The 19,650-nt window shown below is 39.0% G+C and overlaps 1 protein-coding gene across 4 annotated transcripts in view; it reads left to right on the top strand.

Annotated features, from left to right (window-relative positions):
- The window catches only part of LOC307139815 (uncharacterized protein), a 72,445-nt gene extending 53,338 nt beyond the window's left edge, over nt 1-19,107 (top strand). For 2 of the 4 annotated variants that reach the window (XM_079838925.1, XM_079838924.1), the window contains 4 exons: nt 16,067-16,240; nt 16,420-16,581; nt 17,104-17,195; nt 17,403-19,107. In XM_079838925.1, the coding sequence (XP_079695051.1) occupies nt 16,067-16,240; nt 16,420-16,581; nt 17,104-17,152 (385 nt within the window). In that variant the 3' untranslated portion in view covers nt 17,153-17,195; nt 17,403-19,107. Of the gene's footprint in view, nt 1-16,066; nt 16,241-16,419; nt 16,582-17,103 lie in introns of all 4 variants that reach the window. The other 2 variants (XM_079838923.1, XM_079838922.1) reach the window with 1 other exon arrangement.
- The last annotated feature ends 543 nt before the right edge of the window (nt 19,108-19,650 follow it).

The raw sequence follows: 19,650 nt of genomic DNA, 5'->3' as shown, positions 1-19,650 counted from the left end.
CAGTTTTAAATTCCGGTTATTGTGCGTGTGATGCCTTGTGTTGTCACCCGGGTGGCGAGCACAACATCGTTCAGAAACCGCTAGATAAACTCCAGGAAGATAAATTATTTTATCTACATATCAAGTATTATAACGGGAATATATCATCTTGGAGTGAGCTTTACCGAACAGCTGACTGACTGTAACCAAACGCGACGCGCAGTTTGAATTCTGAACGGAGAATGATGGACAGCTACAGCGGAGGAAAGACATTCAGCTATGGAATGGCTTTAGATGACTTTGTACTAGCAAATCATAAAATAATAATAATGATTGCTGAAAGATCATGTGACAATATATATTTCTGATGATTATTTAATTACCACGACATGCCTAATCTGAGCAAGGGACTGCCTGTCTTGAGTTTTGTCGACAGACAGCGGTGGCACGAAATTTGACGGATGCGGCCGCTATGCAGGAAAAACCATAGAAAAACCCTGCGGTCATTGTTTAAACTCATCCTTCTCCAACCAGGAGTCCGCAAATTTACATTTCCCCATTTCGGAGTCTGTTTCGCAATGTGTGGAGGGCGACACATCACCTAACCGTGCATTTCGCAAAATATGTGACGTCACCCGTAGACGGTGCGCGCGCCCCGAGCTGATCTCACTGACCGAGCAAACCGGTTTTTTTTTTTATATAGTTATGGGGATGAAAATAAATATATTCATGAATACTTTTTGGAGTCAAACTCTTTTGACAAAGCTTGAACAAAATGTAATACCTCATAAAGGGCGGCAGTGGCTCAGTGGTTCATGTAGGTTGTCTACAAACCGGAAGGTTGGTGGTTCGATCCCCGGTTCCACCTGACCAAGTGTCGAGGTGTCCATGAGCAAGACACCTAACCCCAGCTGCTCCCGACGAGCTGGATGGTGCCTTGCATGGCTGACACCGCCGTCGGTGTGTGAATGAGTGTGTGAATGGGTGAATGTGAGGCAAAATGTAAAGCGCTTTGGATGGCCGTAGGTCTGTTAAAAGCGCTATATAAAAATGCAGTCCATAAAATCGTGATTAAGACTTTTTAATACCTTTTAAGGGCCTTCATTTTCCAAAAATGAATTTATCAACTTTTAATACTTTTTAAGACCCCGCGGACACCCTGATATGCATATGAAGAGAAGTGTTACAATAATACAACATCAGCATTTGAATGGTATTGTGAACTCATTCCAATTTGACCTTTGACATCATCTGACATGAAATTAATTTAAATTTATTTGATCTCATAGATGTGGCTGTTGTGGTCATAGCAGCACCAACTGCTGCAGTTAATGTGGTGAATTCAGATGACTTTGACATAGTCCTTTTATGTTTTCCCATTTTAAATGCCTATTGCCTGCAGTGCACAGTTAAGCTGATGCCACCGGCGTGGCGGTGCCACCGGCTTGAGCCCGTCATCGCTGCTCGCAGCTTTAATTATTATTATTATTATTATTATTTTATCGACTTCTCGGGCACTTTTGGGGCTCTTACCATGCTCAAAAACTCTTGAAACTTAGCACACACATCGGAATGCGCGGCCATCAGAGCCGGGCTGAAGCTGGTACCCGGGCGTGGCAGGGGGACTCGACAGCGCCCCCTAAAGTGGGGTCTGAAAACTTGGTCTATATATCAAACACACTTGCACGTACATGTATGAAACTCGGTACACATATAGACCTCATTGGGCCAAACAACTTTCGTGCTCTAAGTTACGTGTCAGCCCAAAAGGAAGTGAGCTAATATGGGTTGTTCTGAAAACACATGCTCTGGAATTTAATATACTCCTCCGAGGCCATTGTTTCAATCAGTGCCAAACTCGGTCAGCATGAAGTCAAGACACAGAGGATGCTAAATTGCGAGCGGATTTTTGATAACTCAAACGGTTTGGCCGTGGCGAAGCAACGAATTTATGGCGAGAAAAGGGAAACAGGAAGTGTGTAATAACTTGTGCAAACATTGAATGATTTGGATGAAACTTCAGCTGTGTGTTCGTTGTAAGAGGCCGATCACATGGATATGACTTTTGTGAGTCAAAGTTAAAGCGCCACCAACTGGCAGCAGGAAGTGTGTCACTTTCAAAAATGCTTTGAATCCCCATCTTATTTTCACCTGATTGACTTCAAACTTCATCAGTATAATGTGAAAACATGACAGATAGAGACATATGAATGGATTCCTAATATTTCAAAAAATGTTGCCATGGCAACATGTCAAAGTTTAATAATGTTTTTGGCTGTTTGTGTGCCCTCCCCTCTATCACCACAAGGTGGCAGTGTTGTATTATTTTTGAAACTCCCTTTCTCTGTATGTGTGCTTGTTAATGTGATTCATGAGGACACAAATGTGTATGATGACATGGGTATTACACTGATATTACAACGTAGTGGTTAATGTGGACATGAACTATGACACTATATCACTACAGGACTAATTTTCTAAATGACATTTGAGTTACAATTCTTTTCACCTGACAGCCGTGATTTCATGTACTCATTCAGACAGAACTCTTTTTTTAAAACAGAGGAGTGTGAGTGTGTTTTCTATACATGTGCTTTACAGAAGGTCATGTGCTGTGTTTGCAAAGATCACTTTTGACACATTTGTCTTTAAATTCATTATTTACTGACATAGTTCAAATTTATAAAAAAAAAAAAAATTCACATTATTTTCTACAAGTGTCTGTTTATAAGTGTCTTTTTTCACAGAAAGTTTGTTTGAACGTGAATATTTGTATAATTCAGTTTCTGAGTTTTTACGTTCTCCTCGTAGGCGATTTATTCAATCTCCACCAAACTCGGTCAACGTGAAACGGAAGCTTAACGCATTAAAAATATTTAACGCAAATAACGCAGCGTCCGTTTTTATATCCATTTTTGCTTAGCGTTACATGATCACGCTCCTATTCATGTAAATGCTTCCAAGCGCGACAAGACACAAGAGAACACGCTGTATGCCAATGTCCTGTGTGTGTGTGTGTGTGTGTGTGTGTGTGTGTGTGTGTGTGTGTGTGTGTGTGTCAGTGTCCTGTCTGTGTGTGTGTGTGTGTGTGTGTGTGTGTGTGTGTGTGTGTGTGTGTGTGTGTGTGTGTGTGTGTGTGTGTGTGTGTGTGTGTGTGTGTGTGTGTGTGTGTGTGTGTGTGTGTGTGTGTGTGTGTGTGTGTGTGTGTGTGTGTGTGCAGGCCCGTCGCGACAAGGCAGGCAAACCAAGCAATTGCTTGGGGCCTCGAGCTGGCCTGGGGCACCAAGACAGCGACAGGTTAAGAATAAAATGAAACGACAAACTGTGTGAGCGCCCCATTGATAGTCAATGCAGTAAAGTGCAATGACACTGTTATCGGGATCCCCCTTAAGGGGCCCCTCTCAGAAGTCGCTGACAGCAGCCAGCCAACCACGCAATCTCTGCTGTCGGCAAAATACAAAATCTTCGGATTTGAAGCGGAATTTTATGCTTCAGGAAGCCAGAAAAGAAAAAAGAGAAAGGAAGAGGAGGATAAGAAAAAACAAGATAGTGGTATGTGATAAATTACACTGGATAAAATAGCTCTACTTGTCTTGTACAAAAAAAGTGTAAGTTTGCAGCAGGTAGGCTAGCAAAAATATGTTTATGTTAGCTATCGTTACCTGCCTGACGGCAAATGCTGCTTGTAACGAACAGTTAGTGCAACTTTTTTTTCGAACAGACGGAATGACATGAGATTGCTATAGCTTTGTAATATGTTTTGATGAAAGTGGCATAGCATGCTATACTAACTATTATTTATGCTATGCATAAATAACCTGGAATAGTTAATATAGCATGCTATATTAACAATTATTATAAACATTATTTAACCAGAAAGAGGCAGAGGAACATGATTTTTTTCATAGCTTATCTTAATGTGCTAGTGTCGGGATATACGGTAGTGACAGTTTATGCAAATATGACATTATTTTTATGAGTTACCAATAGATCTTGAACAATTACTTTATTCTGTGGCAATTTTTACACTATTACATTTTGAAGTACAGTATCAGGACAACCCACATGTTTGACTGGTACTGTTTACATGTTTTACTGGTACTGCCCACGTTTTACTGGTACTGTTTATTAAACTATTTAACAAGGTATTATAGTCATCGGTTGCAACTTTACAATAACCATCCAGATAATGTTTATAGACAGTTTACAAAACAACTAGTAACCCTAAAGTATTCCCAAAGTGTTAGGAATATCTGGTCCGTCTATCTATGTAAATGTAATGTTTATAGATGTTTAAAAAATGGTTACTTAAAGGTTTAAAAAAAAAATGTAATGATACAGTGGTGTTTTTTGCAAAGGTTTTCAAATTTTATGCACAGTATTTGCAACAACAGTATTTGCACTGTAAACCTTTTTATTAATATATAGTGTGGGTGAACTTAAACTGTATGGCTATGCTGCGGTGTGTGTGTGTGTGTGTGTGTGTGTGTGTGTGTGTGTGTGTGTGTGTGTCTGTCAGTGTCCTATCTGTGTGGATGCGTCTCATGTCAGCTAATCAAGGGACACTGACACACACACACACACACACACACACACTCGACGCATAGATAGACTCGCGTCAGTTTCCTGCTCACATCGAGTTCTCTTTTGCTCTTGAACAAACAATAACACAGAGGATTTTGAGTATTCTCATATTAGAGTCTTAAATTAGTTAAATAACGTCTTAAATGAACTTTAAAGAGTTGTGAGGAAATGAGATGCGCGGGACCGCGCGTGAGATCCGCGGTTGTTCTTAAAGTGACAGGAGCACTGATGATGCCTGTCATTAATGTTCATCAAAGAACAACGGGAATAGAGAAAATTGTAGCTTTAATGATGATTCATCTATATTTCATTTATTATTTATGCAGTTAAGGAAGGTTTGATAACTATTACATTTCTGTATAACAGGGAAGGCCATGGGTAAATATAACATTTATTATTTTGGGATATAATCATGGTATATATAACATAATATATATATAACATATATAGGTGGAGGGGTGTTTATTACAACATAATCATGGTTTATGAAGACATTTCATGTGTCCCCGTAAATCAAAATAGCTTTAACAGCATATTAAACAATTTTTTAATAAAAATGTAAAAATGCAGAATGTTTTCTGTGATGGTAGGTTTAGGGGTAGTGTGTGTGTGTGTGTGTGTGTGTGTGTGTGTGTGTGTGCGATATGTAGGCTTAGGGGTAGTGTAGGGGGATAGAATGTACAGTTTGTACAGTATACAAACCATTAAGTCTATGGAATGCCATCTGCCTGTCTTTCCCCTTCCCCCTCTCTATCTGTGTGTGTGTGTGTGTGTGTGGGGGGGGGGGGGGTCTCTCTCTCACCCTGTGAGTTTGTGTGTGTGCCTTTCTCTCAGTCCTTACCCTCCCCCTCACTCTCACTCTATCATTGTGTTTGTGTGTGTGTGTGTGTGTGTGTGTGTGTGTGTGTGTGTGTGTGTGTGTGTGTGTGTGTGTGTGTGTGTGTGTGTGACTTTCTCTCTTGATCATAATTTAACCCTTTCATATAGGCTATCACAAATAACTATCACTTGAAATAAAAACGTCATGTGATGTGTTTGCCAAGATCACGTATGATGCACATGTCTTTAAATTAATTATTTACTGATATAATATAAATGTATTAAAACATAAATTTCACATGATTTTATAAAAGTGGCTATTTATAATAAACTTCCATAAAATGTAGACACGCATCTTACTCTTACCTGACACTGATATTAAAATCATCTTTGCAGTTTCTGTGATTTGGCTCCATTTATACATTTTTTATTAAAAGAAATTTATTGGACCACCCATATTGAAATGAAAGCATGTTTTATGGTGCATAAGATTGGTGCACAAACGGTAGCTAAGGTAGCTCAAAAACACATGAAGAGAAGTGTTAGAATAAAACAACATCAGCATTCGAATGGTATTCTGAACTCATTCCAATTTGACCTTTGACATAATCTGACATGAAATTCATATAAATTTAATTGATCTCATAGATGTGGCTGTTGTGGTTTGTGGTCATAGCAGCACCAACTGCTGCAGTTAATGTGGTGAATTCAGATGACTTTGACATAGTCCTTTTATGTTTTCCCATTTTAAATGCCTATTGCCTGCCGTGCACAGTTAAACTGATGCCACCGGGGTGGCGGTGCCACCGGCTTGGGCCCGTCATCGCTGCTCGCAGCTTTATTCTTAGTTTTTTTTTTTTTTTTTTTTTTCGACTTCTCGGGTACTTTTGGGGCACTTAACATGCTCGAAAACTCTTGAAACTTCGCACAGGCGTCGGAATGCGCGGCCATCAGAGCCGGGCTGAAGCTGGTACCCGGGCGTGGCAGGGGGGCTCGACAGCGCCCCCTAAAGTGGGGTCTGAAAACTTGGTCCATATATCAAACACACTTGCACGTACATGTATGAAACTCGGTACACATATAGACCTCATTGGGCCAAACAACTTTCGTGCTCTAAGTTATGCGTCAGCCCTACAGGAAGTGAGCTATAATGGGTTGTTCGGAAAACGCATGCTCTGGAATTTAATATACTCCTCCGAGGCCATTGTTTCGATCATTGCCAAACTCGGTCAGCATCAAGTGAACATATTCAGGATGCTAAATTGCGAGCGGATTTTTGATATCTCAAATGGTTTGGCCGTGGCGAAGCAACGAATTTATGGCGAGAAAAGGGAAACAGGAAGTGTGTTATAACTTGTGCAAACATTGACTGATTTGGATGAAACTTCAGCTGTGTGTTCGTTGTAAGAAGCCGATCACATGGATATGACTTTTGTGAGTCAAAGTTATAGCGCCACCAACTGGCAGCAGGAAGTGTGTCACTTTCAAAAATGCTTTGAATCACCATCTTATTTTCACCCCATTTATTTCAAACTTCATCAGTATAATGTGAAAACATGACAGATAGAGACTTATGAAATGGATTCCTGAAATTTCAAATACTGTTGCCATGGCAACGTGTCAAAGTTTAATAATCTTTTGGCTGTTCTGAGGCTCTTAGCATGCTTGAAATTGCTTGAAACTGCTTGAAACTCAACACACACATCAGAGATATCAGTCAGTACACAATGGCAAAGCCTCAGAAACGGGTGGGGATGAGGGGCTCTCTAGCGCCACCTTTTGACAAAAGTGAAGGGCTTCGTTTCATCTACAATCACCAAACTCAGTATATATATTGACCTCATCGGGCCGGACAACTTTCTAATTTACAGTCATTAGCTCCGACCAACAGGAAGTCAGATATTTTGGTTTGAAGGTGAATTTTTGATTAAATCGGGGTCTGAGTTTTTACGTTCTCCTCGTAGGCGATTTATTCAATCTCCACCAAACTCGGTCAACATGAAACAAAGATACTGAAGATGCTAAAATGTGAACGGATATTGGATATCTCAAACGGTGTTTCCATGGCAAGGAATTAAATAAGGACAAAAAAGGGGAACAGAAATTCTCTGTGTCTGCTGCTCTCCCCTCAATGAACACAAGATGGCAGCATTGTATTAGTTTTGAAGCAGGATAAAAAAAAAACTTGTTTCTCTCTCTCTCTCTCTCTCTCTCTCTCTCTCTCTTGTTTGTGATTTATGAGGACACAAATTTGTATAATGACATGGGTATTAAACTGGTATTACAACGTGTATGTGTGTGTGTTTAAAAACATACTAAAACAATGTTTTATTCAAATGTAATCAAATAGCTTTAAAATAATCATACTATTTTTCAGATCAATATATTTATTTTATTTAATATATTTCTTCTGAATATTTATTCTCTGTCTGCCCTCCCCTCACTAAAAGGTAGCAGTGTTGTTATTTTTGAAACTCTCTCTCTCCGTGTGTGTGTGTGTGGGCATGTTTTTGTTAAATATCAGGACACAAATGTGTATAATGACATGGGTATGACATAGGTATTACAAAAAGAGGGTGAAATATGAGGACGTTCCCCATGTCCTCACTTTTCAAAATGCTTATAAATCATACAGAACAAGTTTTTTTTTCACAGAAAGTGAACTGCACAGTCTCCTGTGAGGGCTAGGTTTAGGGGCAGGGGCAGTGTGTGTGTGTGTGTGTGTGTGTGTGTGTGTGTGTGTGTGTGTGTGATGGGTAGGTTTAGGGGCAGGGGCAGTGTAAGGGGATAGAAAATACGGTTTGTACGGTATAAAAACCATTACGCCTATGGAATGTCCTCACATTTCACAAAAACAAACGTGTGTGTGTGTGTGTGTGTCTGTGTTTGTGTGTCCACCAACTGGCAGCAGGAAGTGTGTCACTTTCAAAAATGCTAAATCACTGTCTTGTTTTCACCCGATTTACTTCAAACTTCATCAGTATAAATGACAAAACATGGCAGATGTAGACATACGAATGGATTCCTGATATTTTACATACTGTTGCCATGGCAGTGTGTCAAAGTTTAATCATCTTTTGGCTGTTTTTGAGGCTCTTAGCATGCTTGAAATTGCTTGAAACTCAACACACACATCAGAGATGTCAGTCAGTGGAAATGGGCAAAGCCTCAGAAATGGGTGTGTTGGAGGGGTGTTTATTACAACATAATCATGGTTTATGAAGACATTTCATGTGTCCCCGTAAATCAAAATAGCTTTAAAAGCATACTAAACAATGTTTTAATAAAAATGTAAAAATGCAGAATGTTTTCTGTGATGGTAGGTTTAGGGGTTGTGTGTGTGTGTGTGTGTGTGTGTGTGTGTGTGTGTGTGTGTGTGTGTGTGTGTGTGTGTGTGTGTGTGTGTGTGTGTGTGTGTGTGCGATATGTAGGCTTAGGGGTAGTGTAGGGGGATAGAATTTACAGTTTGTACAGTATAAAAACCATTAAGTCTATGGAATGCCCTCTGCCTGTCTTTCCCCTTCCCCCTCTCTATCACTCTCTGTGTGTGTGTGTGTGTGTGTGTGTGTGTGTGTGTGTGGAGGGGGGGGGGGATGGTCTCTCTCTCACCCTGTGAGTATGTGTGTGTGCCTTTCTCTCAGTCCTTCCCCTCCCCCCTCCCTCTCCCTCTATCATTGTGTGTGTGTGTGTGTGTGTGTGTGTGTGTGTGTGTGTGTGTGTGTGTGTGTGTGTGTGTGTGTGTGTGTGTGTGTGTGTGTGTGTGTGTGTGTGTGTGTGACTTTCTATTTATTTTTTATATTGGACCACACATATTGATTTCAAATATATTCAACATATTTTTTTCAGAGAGTGAAATAAAAAAAACTTTCTCCCACCATTTAGATTTTATTTCTTTTTGTTGTTAAAATCTTGTGAACCTTGTTCAATGTGCAGAGTGCATCTCTCTCAGTCCTTCCCCTCCCCCCTCACTCTCAGGCTCACCCTGGGTGGGTGTGTGTGTGTGTGTTTGAGTGTGCGCGCACGTGTGGTGTGTGTGTGTGTGTGTGTGGGGGGGGGTGTCTCTCTCACCCTGTGAGTTTGTGTGTGTGCCTTTCTCTCTCGGAATGATAATTTACCCCTTTCGTATCATAGACTATTACAAAAAACTATCACTTTAGTGTGAATAAGTAAAAAAGAACTACAAACACCTTGAATTAAATACTGGCCTTCTGGACTTACAAAATTTTGAGCAGGAAAATATAACTTTTATTTATTTTATCCTATGACATTAAAATGAATCTAGATTTAAATTACATCATGGGTGTGGCTTGTGGTGATAGTGGCACCAGTTGCTGCGGTAAATGTGGCATATTCGAGCGATTCTAAAATATTCTCCTGTTTAAATGCATATTGCCTGCCGTGCACAGTTAAGCTGATGCCACCGGCGTGGCGGTGCCACCGGCTTGGGCCCGTCATCGCTGCTCGCAGCTTTAATTTTTTTTTGTTTTTTTCGACTTCTTGGGTACTTTTGGGGCACTTAACATGCTCGAAAACTCTTGAAACTTCGCACGGGCGTCGGAATGCGCGGCCATCAGAGCCGGGCTGAAGCTGGTACCCGGGCGTGGCAGGGGGGCTCGACAGCGCCCCCTAAAGTGGGATCTGAAAACTTGGTCCATATATCAAACACACTTGCACGTACATGTATGAAACTCGGTACACATATAGACCTCATTGGGCCAAACAACTTTCGTGCTCTAAGTTATGCGTCAGCCCAACAGGAAGTGAGCTATTATGGGTTGTTCGGAAAACGCATGCTCTGGAATTTAATATACTCCTCCGAGGCCATTGTTTCGATCATTGCCAAACTCGGTCAGCATCAAGTGAACATATTCAGGATGCTAAATTGCGAGCGGATTTTTGATATCTCAAATGGTTTGGCCGTGGCCAGAGCCATAGAGAGAGAGAGTTGCGACAACTCCATAGACTCCAATGGAACGGTTTTTTTTACAGCAATGGCGGCTCGCGGAGACTCTCAATAGTTCCCGGAAGTAGCAGCCGCGCCATAGAGTTACAGCAGAACAGACCATTTGTGATGCACTTTTAAAAGGTAAGACGTTTAATCAGTAAGATTTTAAATTATCAGCACATTTTAATCAAAATAACTTGTACATTAAAGCCTGCTTGTGTAGATTATTCATCATTAAAAAAATATATATTTTAAAAACAACATCGCTGTAACTACATACTCATGCTACATACACATGTCGATGTGTAATAAAATTATTGAAAATCAATGCATTTATTGACTATTAATTACCCAAAAGCGCAGTTCTGTCACTGTGACTATCAATTTGAATTGCCCGTCAAAGCACTTCCTGGAACTATTCGAGGTCTACATGAATCACGTGACTATCAAGCGTTTTGAACTTCCGTTGTCGCAACTCTCTCTCTCTATGGCTCTGGCCGTGGCGAAGCAACGAATTTATGGCGAGAAAAGGGAAACAGGAAGTGTGTTATAACTTGTGCAAACATTGACTGATTTGGATGAAACTTCAGCTGTGTGTTCGTTGTAAGAAGCCGATCACATGGATATGACTTTTGTGAGTCAAAGTTATAGCGCCACCAACTGGCAGCAGGAAGTGTGTCACTTTCAAAAATGCTTTGAATCACCATCTTATTTTCACCCCATTTATTTCAAACTTCATCAGTATAATGTGAAAACATGACAGATAGAGACTTATGAAATGGATTCCTGAAATTTCAAATACTGTTGCCATGGCAACATGTCAAAGTTTAATAATCTTTTGGCTGTTCTGAGGCTCTTAGCATGCTTGAAATTGCTTGAAACTGCTTGAAACTCAACACACACATCAGAGATGTCAGTCAGTACACATTGGCAAAGCCTCAGAAATGGGCGGGGATGAGGGGCTCTCTAGCGCCACCTTTTGACAAAAGTGGGGGGGTTAGTTTTATCTTCAGTCACCAAACTCGGTACATATATTGATCTCTTCGAGCCGGACAACTTTCTAATTTACAGTCATTAGCTCCGACCAACAGGAAGTCAGATATTTTGGTTTGAAGGTGAATATTTTTATAATTCAGGGTCTGAGTTTTTACGTTCTCCTCGTAGGCAATTTATTCAATCTCCACCAAACTCGGTCAACATGAAACAAAGATACGGAAGATGCTAAAATGCGAACGGATATTGGATATCTCAAACGGTGTTGCCATGGCGAGGGATTAAATAAGGACAAAAAAAGGGGAACAGAAATTGTCTCATATCTTGTAAAATAATATTTTGATTTAAATTAAATTAAGATCGTATGTTCGGTAATTGAACTTGGATTAATTTAAAAGGACTATACTATTTTTCAGATCAATATATTTATTTATTTTAAATATTTTTTTAAATAATCAATTCTGTGTCTGTCTGTGCTGCTCTCCCCTCAATGAACACAAGATGGCAGCATTGTATTAGTTTTGAAGCAGGATAAAAAAAAATTCCATCTCTCTTTCTCTCTAAGGGGTTTGTCTGTGTGTGTGTGTGTGTGTGGTGTGTGTGGTGTGTGTGGTGTGTGTGTGTGTGTGTGTGTGTGTGTGTGGCCAGGCCACCAACTGGCAGCAGGAAGTGTGTCACTTTCAAAAGTGCTTTAATTCACTGTCTAGCTTTAAAAACATTCTAAACAATGTTTTATTCAAAATGTAAAAATGCAGAATGTTTTCTGTGATGGTAGGTTTAGGAGTAGGGGTAATGTAGGGGGATAGAATGTACAGTTTGTACAGTATAAAAACCATTAAGTCTATGCAATGTCCTCTGCCTTCCTTTTGAAGGGGGGTTGGGGGTTAGCAACTAAAGCCTGTGTGTGTGTGTGTGTGTGTGTGTGTGTGTGTGTGTGTGTGTGTGTGTGTGTGTGTGTGTGTGTGTGTGTGTGTGTGTGTGTGTGTGTGTGTGTGTGTGTGTGTGTGTGTTTGAAGGGGGGTGGGGGTTGGCAGCTTAAGCATGCCTCTCTGCCTGTGTGTGTGTGTGTGTGTGTGTGTGTGTGTGTGTGTGTGTGTGTGTGTGTGTGTGTGTGTGTGTGTGTGTGTGTGTGTGTGCAGGCCCGTCGCGACAAGGCAGGCAAACCAAGCAATTGCTTGGGGCCTCGAGCTGGCCTGGGGCCCCAAGACAGCGACAGGTTAAGAATAAAATGAAACGACAAACTGTGTGAGCGCCCCATTGATAGTCAATGCAGTAAAGTGCAATGACACTGTTATCGGGATCCCCCTTAAGGGGCCCCTCTCAGAAGTCGCTGACAGCAGCCAGCCAACCACGCAATCTCTGCTGTCGGCAAAATACAAAATCTTCGGATTTGAAGCGGAATTTTATGCTTCAGGAAGCCAGAAAAGAAAAAAGAGAAAGGAAGAGGAGGATAAGAAAAAACAAGATAGTGGTATGTGATAAATTACACTGGATAAAATAGCTCTACTTGTCTTGTACAAAAAAAGTGTAAGTTTGCAGCAGGTAGGCTAGCAAAAATATGTTTATGTTAGCTATCGTTACCTGCCTGACGGCAAATGCTGCTTGTAACGAACAGTTAGTGCAACTTTTTTTTCGAACAGACGGAATGACATGAGATTGCTATAGCTTTGTAATAGGTTTTGATGAAAGTGGCATAGCATGCTATACTAACTATTATTTATGCTATGCATAAATAACCTGGAATAGTTAATATAGCATGCTATATTAACAATTATTATAAACATTATTTAACCAGAAAGAGGCAGAGGAACATTATTTTTTTCATAGCTTATCTTAATGTGCTAGTGTCGGGATATATACGGTAGTAACTTAAAGGTTTAAAAAAAAAAATTTATGATACAGTGGTGTTTTTTGCAAATGTTTTCAAATTTTATGCACAGTATATGCAACAACAGTATTTGCACTGTAAACCTTTTTATTAATATAAAGTGTGGGTGAACTTAAACTGTATGGCTATGCTGCGGTATGCTGTGTGTGTGTGTGTGTGTGTGTGTGTGTGTGTGTGTGTGTGTGTGTGTGTGTGTGTGTGTGTGTCTGTCAGTGTCCCTTCTGTGATTTCTGAGGACATACATTTGTAGACATTTCATGTGTCCCCGTACATATATTGTTCTCTTCGAGCCGGACAACTTTCTAATTTAACTAATCTAATTTAACTAATTTAAAACTTTCTAATTTTAAATAAAAATGTCATGTGCTGTGTTTGCCAAGATCACGTATGATGCATATGCAGGGTATATGCAGGAATCCTGAAGTAAATTTTAATACCTTTTTAAGACTTTTTTAAGACCTTCTCAAAATATTTAAAGACCTCATCGGCGATGAGAACTACTGTTGAGCAATAAAATAAAAATATATAATCATAAGCTATAACAAAAATATTAAATTAGGTGAGTGGATAGTTAAAAAAATTTGCAATTACAAAAAGTAATTCTTGAAAAAACATCTCTGGACTAATTTTATAAAATCTAAAAATGTTAATGAAAAGGTACAAATTACTTTGTGTTCTTATTAAATACATTTATAAAAAAAACTATTTATATTTAATTTATATATTAATGTAAATAATTATATGGGCCTACACAAATAATATAACATTTCAAGATTTATAGTTTATTGTAAACGTAATGTGCAGCTCTGTAAAGGGGCAACAAATATATGATAGATACGTGAGAACAAGATTTTTTTTAATCATCTTTAAGTGCACAAAACTATGAAAATATATGAAAGCGTGGCACAATGCGCTTATGCGCATCCCGGGTGCAGAATGATGCGCTTAAAGCAACATGGAGTCAGAGGGCGCAGTGCACCGCGAGTGCACATTAAAAAGTTCACGGCATAAAGAGACGATGAGCGCTGAGCGCACAAATCCTAGTCTACTATGTATATCGGTGGGTTTCTTCACAGTTTTAAATTCCGGTTATTGTGCGTGTGATGCCTTGTGTTGTCACCCGGGTAGGGAGCACAACATCGTTCAGAAACCGCTAGATAAACTCCAGGAAGATAAATTATTTTATCTGCATATCAAGTATTATAACGGGAATATATCATCTTGGAGTGAGCTTTACCGAACAGCTGACTGACTGTAACCAAACGCGACGCGCAGTTTGAATTCTGAACGGAGAATGATGGACAGCTACAGCGGAGGAAAGACATTCAGCTATGGAATGGCTTTAGATGACTTTGTACTAGCAAATCATAAAATACTAATAAGGATTGCTGAAAGATCATGTGACAATATATATTTCTGATGATTATTTAATTACCACGACATGCCTAATCTGAGCAAGTGACTGCCTGTCTTGAGTTTTGTCGACAGACAGCGGTGGCACGAAATTTGACGGATGCGGCCGCTATGCAGGAAAAACCATAGAAAAACCCTGCGGCCATTGTTTAAACTCATCCTTCTCCAACCAGGAGTCCGCAAATTTACATTTCCCCATTTCGGAATCTGTTTCGCAACGTGTGGAGGGCGACACATCACCTAACCGCGCATTTCGCAAAATATGTGACGTCACCCGTAGACGGTGCGCGCGCCCCGAGCTGATCTCACTTTTTTTTTTATATAGTTATGGGGATGAAAATAAATATATTCATGAATACGTTTTGGAGTCAAACTCTTTTGACAAAGCTTGAACAAAATGTAATACCTCATAAAATCGTGATTAAGACTTTAATACCTTTTAAGGGCCTTAATTTTCCAAAAATGAATTTATCAACTTTTAATACTTTTCAAGACCCCGCGGACACCCTGATATGCATATGAAGAGAAGTGTTACAATAATACAACATCAGCATTTGAATGGTATTGTGAACTCATTCCAATTTGACCTTTGACATCATCTGACATGAAATTAATTTATTTAAATTTATTTGATCTCATAGATGTGGCTGTTGTGGTCATAGCAGCACCAACTGCTGCAGTTAATGTGGTGAATTCAGATGAATTTGACATAGTCCTTTTATGTTTTCCCATTTTAAATGCCTATTGCCTGCAGTGCACAGTTAAGCTGATGCCACCGGCTTGGGCCCGTCTTTGCTGCTCGCAGCTTTAATTAGTATTATTATTATATTGTTATATTTATTCTTAAATACTCTATTTTTTAATTTTTTTAATAATTAAAATGTTATTGTAATAGTAATATTTCTAATTTTGTTAAATATTTGTATTTATTGAATATAATCATTATTATTAGTCTCGTTAATATATAAACATTAATATATAAAATGTTATATGCATACACTTTTAATTTGTAAAAAAAAAAAAAAAAAAAAAAAAATTGCATTTTAACCAGAATAATCGCAATTAGATATCTTCCCCAAATCGTGCATCCCTAGTTTCTCCTATCTCCCTAGAGCATCCCCTGTTCAATCTCTATTAGGCTATTAATATGCTGTTTTGTAATCTATTCTATTTGAGGGCAAGTTTGTTTTAGCCTATTTTCATTTTGGGCCTAAGGTTTTGGGCATTTGGCACGTTGTTGGCTGTGGAGGGTTACTAATGTCATTGCTTTATTGCTTTTTTTATTATTTCTTTGATTTAAATAATTTTGGTAATGCATCGTATAGGTCTTAAATTTCAATCTTTATGGTCTTAAAATGTCTTAAAAAGGTCTTAAATTTGACTTTCTGAAACCTGCAAGAACCCTGTCATCACAGATCTGAGTCATTTTCTCTTTCTGTCTTCAGTCTGAGTGGATGCAGTATTACAGAGAAACAGTGTCTCATCCTGACTTCAGCTCTGAAATCAAACCCATCACACCTGAGAGAGCTGGACCTGAGCTGGAATAAACTAGAAAACACAGGAGTGAAGCCCTTATGTGACGTACTGAAGGATTCACACTGTAAACTGGAGAGATTGAGGTCAGTCACATTCACACACAAGAAAGAAAATGCTTAAAATCACTTTAGCAGTTTAAACTAAACACTTTATTCTCAATATCTCATGAAGAGCCTGAGTTCACATTATATCGGTGTAAAATTCTTCATCTTAATGATTTGTTTGTGAGATAATCTCTCTTCCTCTGTTTGTGTCTTTCTAGTCTACAGGGCTGTGGCATTACAGATGTTTCTTCTTTAACTCAGTCTTTGACTAACTCAAAAGCACAGCAGTTTTTAAAAGAGCTTGATCTGAGACTCAATAATATCGGAGACTCAAAGCAGCGGCTCAGAGACGAGCTACGAGACTCAAACTGTGTCCTGAGGTGAGGAAACATCACTGTGATATTAAAGAGAGCTTCATTTACCTCTGATATGAGAACAAACCTTTCAAATATTCATGAGAGGAAATTATCATTCAGCTTTATTGCAACAAAGGGTTTGTGTGAGAACAAAATGTGAAGTTGATTAAAATGTTTAACACAGAGGAAAGAGAACAAAAGCACACAGTCACAGCTTTACACAGCAACACCTGCTTTATTAACTGTGTCAGTAATAGAGAATCATTTCAGTTTGAAAATAGACTTGGTCAGATTGTAGGAAAACGCTGCTAAAATCAGTTCAGCTTCAGCTCACAGCCGTCCAGCCTCACATGAGAAATGTCTCTGTCTCGAGTGTGTTTTTACTGTGACAAGCAACACGTCACACTACTTTACACTCACTTTACTGTCAGTGATTTACTAAGAGCCCTACAAACATGTGTAAACTAGAGGGCAAACATATAGTAACTAATTTGCACGTTGTTCCACTGAACACTGATTGTTTTCTCTTCTGGTTCCTCCTTACAGAGATGAAGATCAATCACCAAACGTCCCTGATAGATCGATTACATCATAGTTTAAATCTGTGAAATGGCCATGAGAGGATCAGAAAGCATCAGGTGATCACAGAAGAGCCTCACTACTGTGTCTATGAGGAGATAAATGTGTGATTAATGTGTAAATGTGTCTCATACAGCTGGAAGAGACTAAGACTTTACAATTAAATAAAGCAGCGTGTGTGTTAGCATGCGTATCAGAAACATGTGATATTGAGGATTAATGTTGGTTTAGTGTTCAGCCAAATGATGGTTTTGTTTTATGTAAAGGAGGAACAGAGGAAGAGCTCAGATGAGTCTGTCAGCAGAAATCTTCAGGCTCTTCAGTATCAGGCCTACAAATATAATAATCTTTGATTGAACTCGTCCATAATGATTCAAATGTTTCTAATCATAAATGTGATTGTCAAGTATAGCACATAAATCTATCATATGATATAAAGTCTACAATGTGATATTTGAATGCGATATTTTTACATGATCTCTTATATTTTATGCACAGAATATATTTGTTTTGTGTTGTATTGTATATTAAGTTAGCTCTGTGTCTGTTAATGCTCAGATATACAGTATATTGTCTTTGTTCTGCTATAATGGATCCCCCTATTTTGACTTTATTAAATCCAAACTCCCCTCCTGAAATTATTGGCATAGCCACTGCGTGATATTTGTTGTCTTTAACTGATCATTAAGGTTTTTAACTCCTCGCTCAAGTCATGGCCTTCGCCTTTTTCATGCCCTATGGAATGTATTATAGTTTATCATTCGGCCCCCCTGTTTTCTGTAGGATTATATCTCCGGTCTTGAGGGGGGTCTGATTCTCTTTTTGTCTGATTCTCTCTGGAATCCTGTCCTGCCTGCTTTTAGAGGTCTGCGGCGACCTCAGCCCCGTGGCTGAGATGGTTATTGGCCGCTGTAACGGAGTTCTTTGTTCAGGGAAGGAGGAGGCAGGAACCGGCGAACGTTCAACAAGACTTTAATAAACAAAACAAATAAACTGAAAGTAAAAGTGTCAGCCCCTCACGGACGACTGCCACACACACACAATAATAAAACACAACATAAAGTCGTTAGTTATATACGTTAGTTTCTTTAAAGGGATTGTTCACCCAAAATGAAAATTACCCTATGATTTTCTCTTCCTCAAGCCATCCTAGTGTATATGACTTTCTTCTCTCAGACGAATACAATCAAAGTTATATTAAAAAAATATGCATCTTTTACCGCCTGCCGGTCTTGCTGTCTCCTCCTCCTGAAGGTCTGTCCCCAGAGCAGTATCTGCAGCGTGCCAATTTATTTATTTATTTATTTGACAGGGACAGTCTACATTAATTGACATTGCTGAATACTTGAATACTTAATGACATTTTCCCAACTTAAAAGCTTATGCTTTTGTAAAATGGCACAATGATGATATCTTAATGGTTTTTTATTCACAATTTTGATTGTTTGTTTATAAAGCGACTCTAAAGAGAGTCATGAAATATACCAGAGAGGCATGAAATCGCTCTCACGGAGCTTTTCCTGGGCTGTTCCCACCTGGTGGAATGACCTGCCTATCTCAATTCGTGCGGCCGAGTCTGTAACCATTTTCAAAAAACTAGAAAAATTATTATTCTATTCATTTTCTGTCTGTCTAATTTATTTAAAAAAAATAAAAAAAAAACTGTCCTGTGTGTTCTGAGCTAGATTAACTGAGACTTGCTACAGCACTTGCATACTGTTGCCCTTGACTGTTCTAGTTGCTTCTTTTGCTCTCATTTGTAAGTCGCTTTGGATAAAAGCGTCTGCTAAATGACTAAATGTAAATGTAAATGTAAAGATTTTAGTGTTGTTTTATTTGCCTGTGACCAGGTTGTAAGACAGTAAGTGATGTGAGACAGAACCATTCTGTACATGAACATTTTAGCTGCCTGAAGTGACAAGTTTGATCTTATGAACCGGAAATTTGCAATATTAAATTTGACTCGATTGCAGACCTTTTTTATCTGTGATTTAAAAGTTAGTTTAGAGTCTATTATGATAGACTATTATGATATAACTTTTATTTTTTCCCCTGTCACATAAATATCTGCATGATTATTTGCAATGTTTGATTTAGAAAAGAACATTGAAACGGTTTTATTTACATTAAGTTTTAAGCAGGATTGATTTAGCCATTCAGAGACATGGGCCATAGACTGTGTAAGTTTTTCAGCAACTTGATTTGTGTTTTTACCATGGGCATAAATGACTGTGTCATCTGCGTACATCTGAATATAGACGTCTGGACAAACAGAAGGGAGGTCGTTTATATAAAGTGAAAATAGCAGTGGCCCCAAAATAGAACCTTGAGGAACCCCCGTGGACATGGCGAGGGGCGGTGAGTGGTACTCACTGATCCTAACTGACTGAGCGATTCGATAGATATGATTCTATCCATTTTATTGCATCTGAGGACAAATTAAATTAGCTTAGTTTGATTAATAATATTTTATGGTTTACAGTGTCAAAAGCTTTTTTTAGATCGAAAAACACA

The sequence above is a fragment of the Gobio gobio genome (genome assembly GCF_949357685.1).
Source record: "Gobio gobio genome assembly, chromosome: 16".
Classification (NCBI taxonomy): Eukaryota; Metazoa; Chordata; class Actinopteri; order Cypriniformes; family Gobionidae; genus Gobio; species Gobio gobio.
Note: the sequence above shows the minus strand (reverse complement) of the source record. Positions and strands in the feature narration are given on the sequence as shown.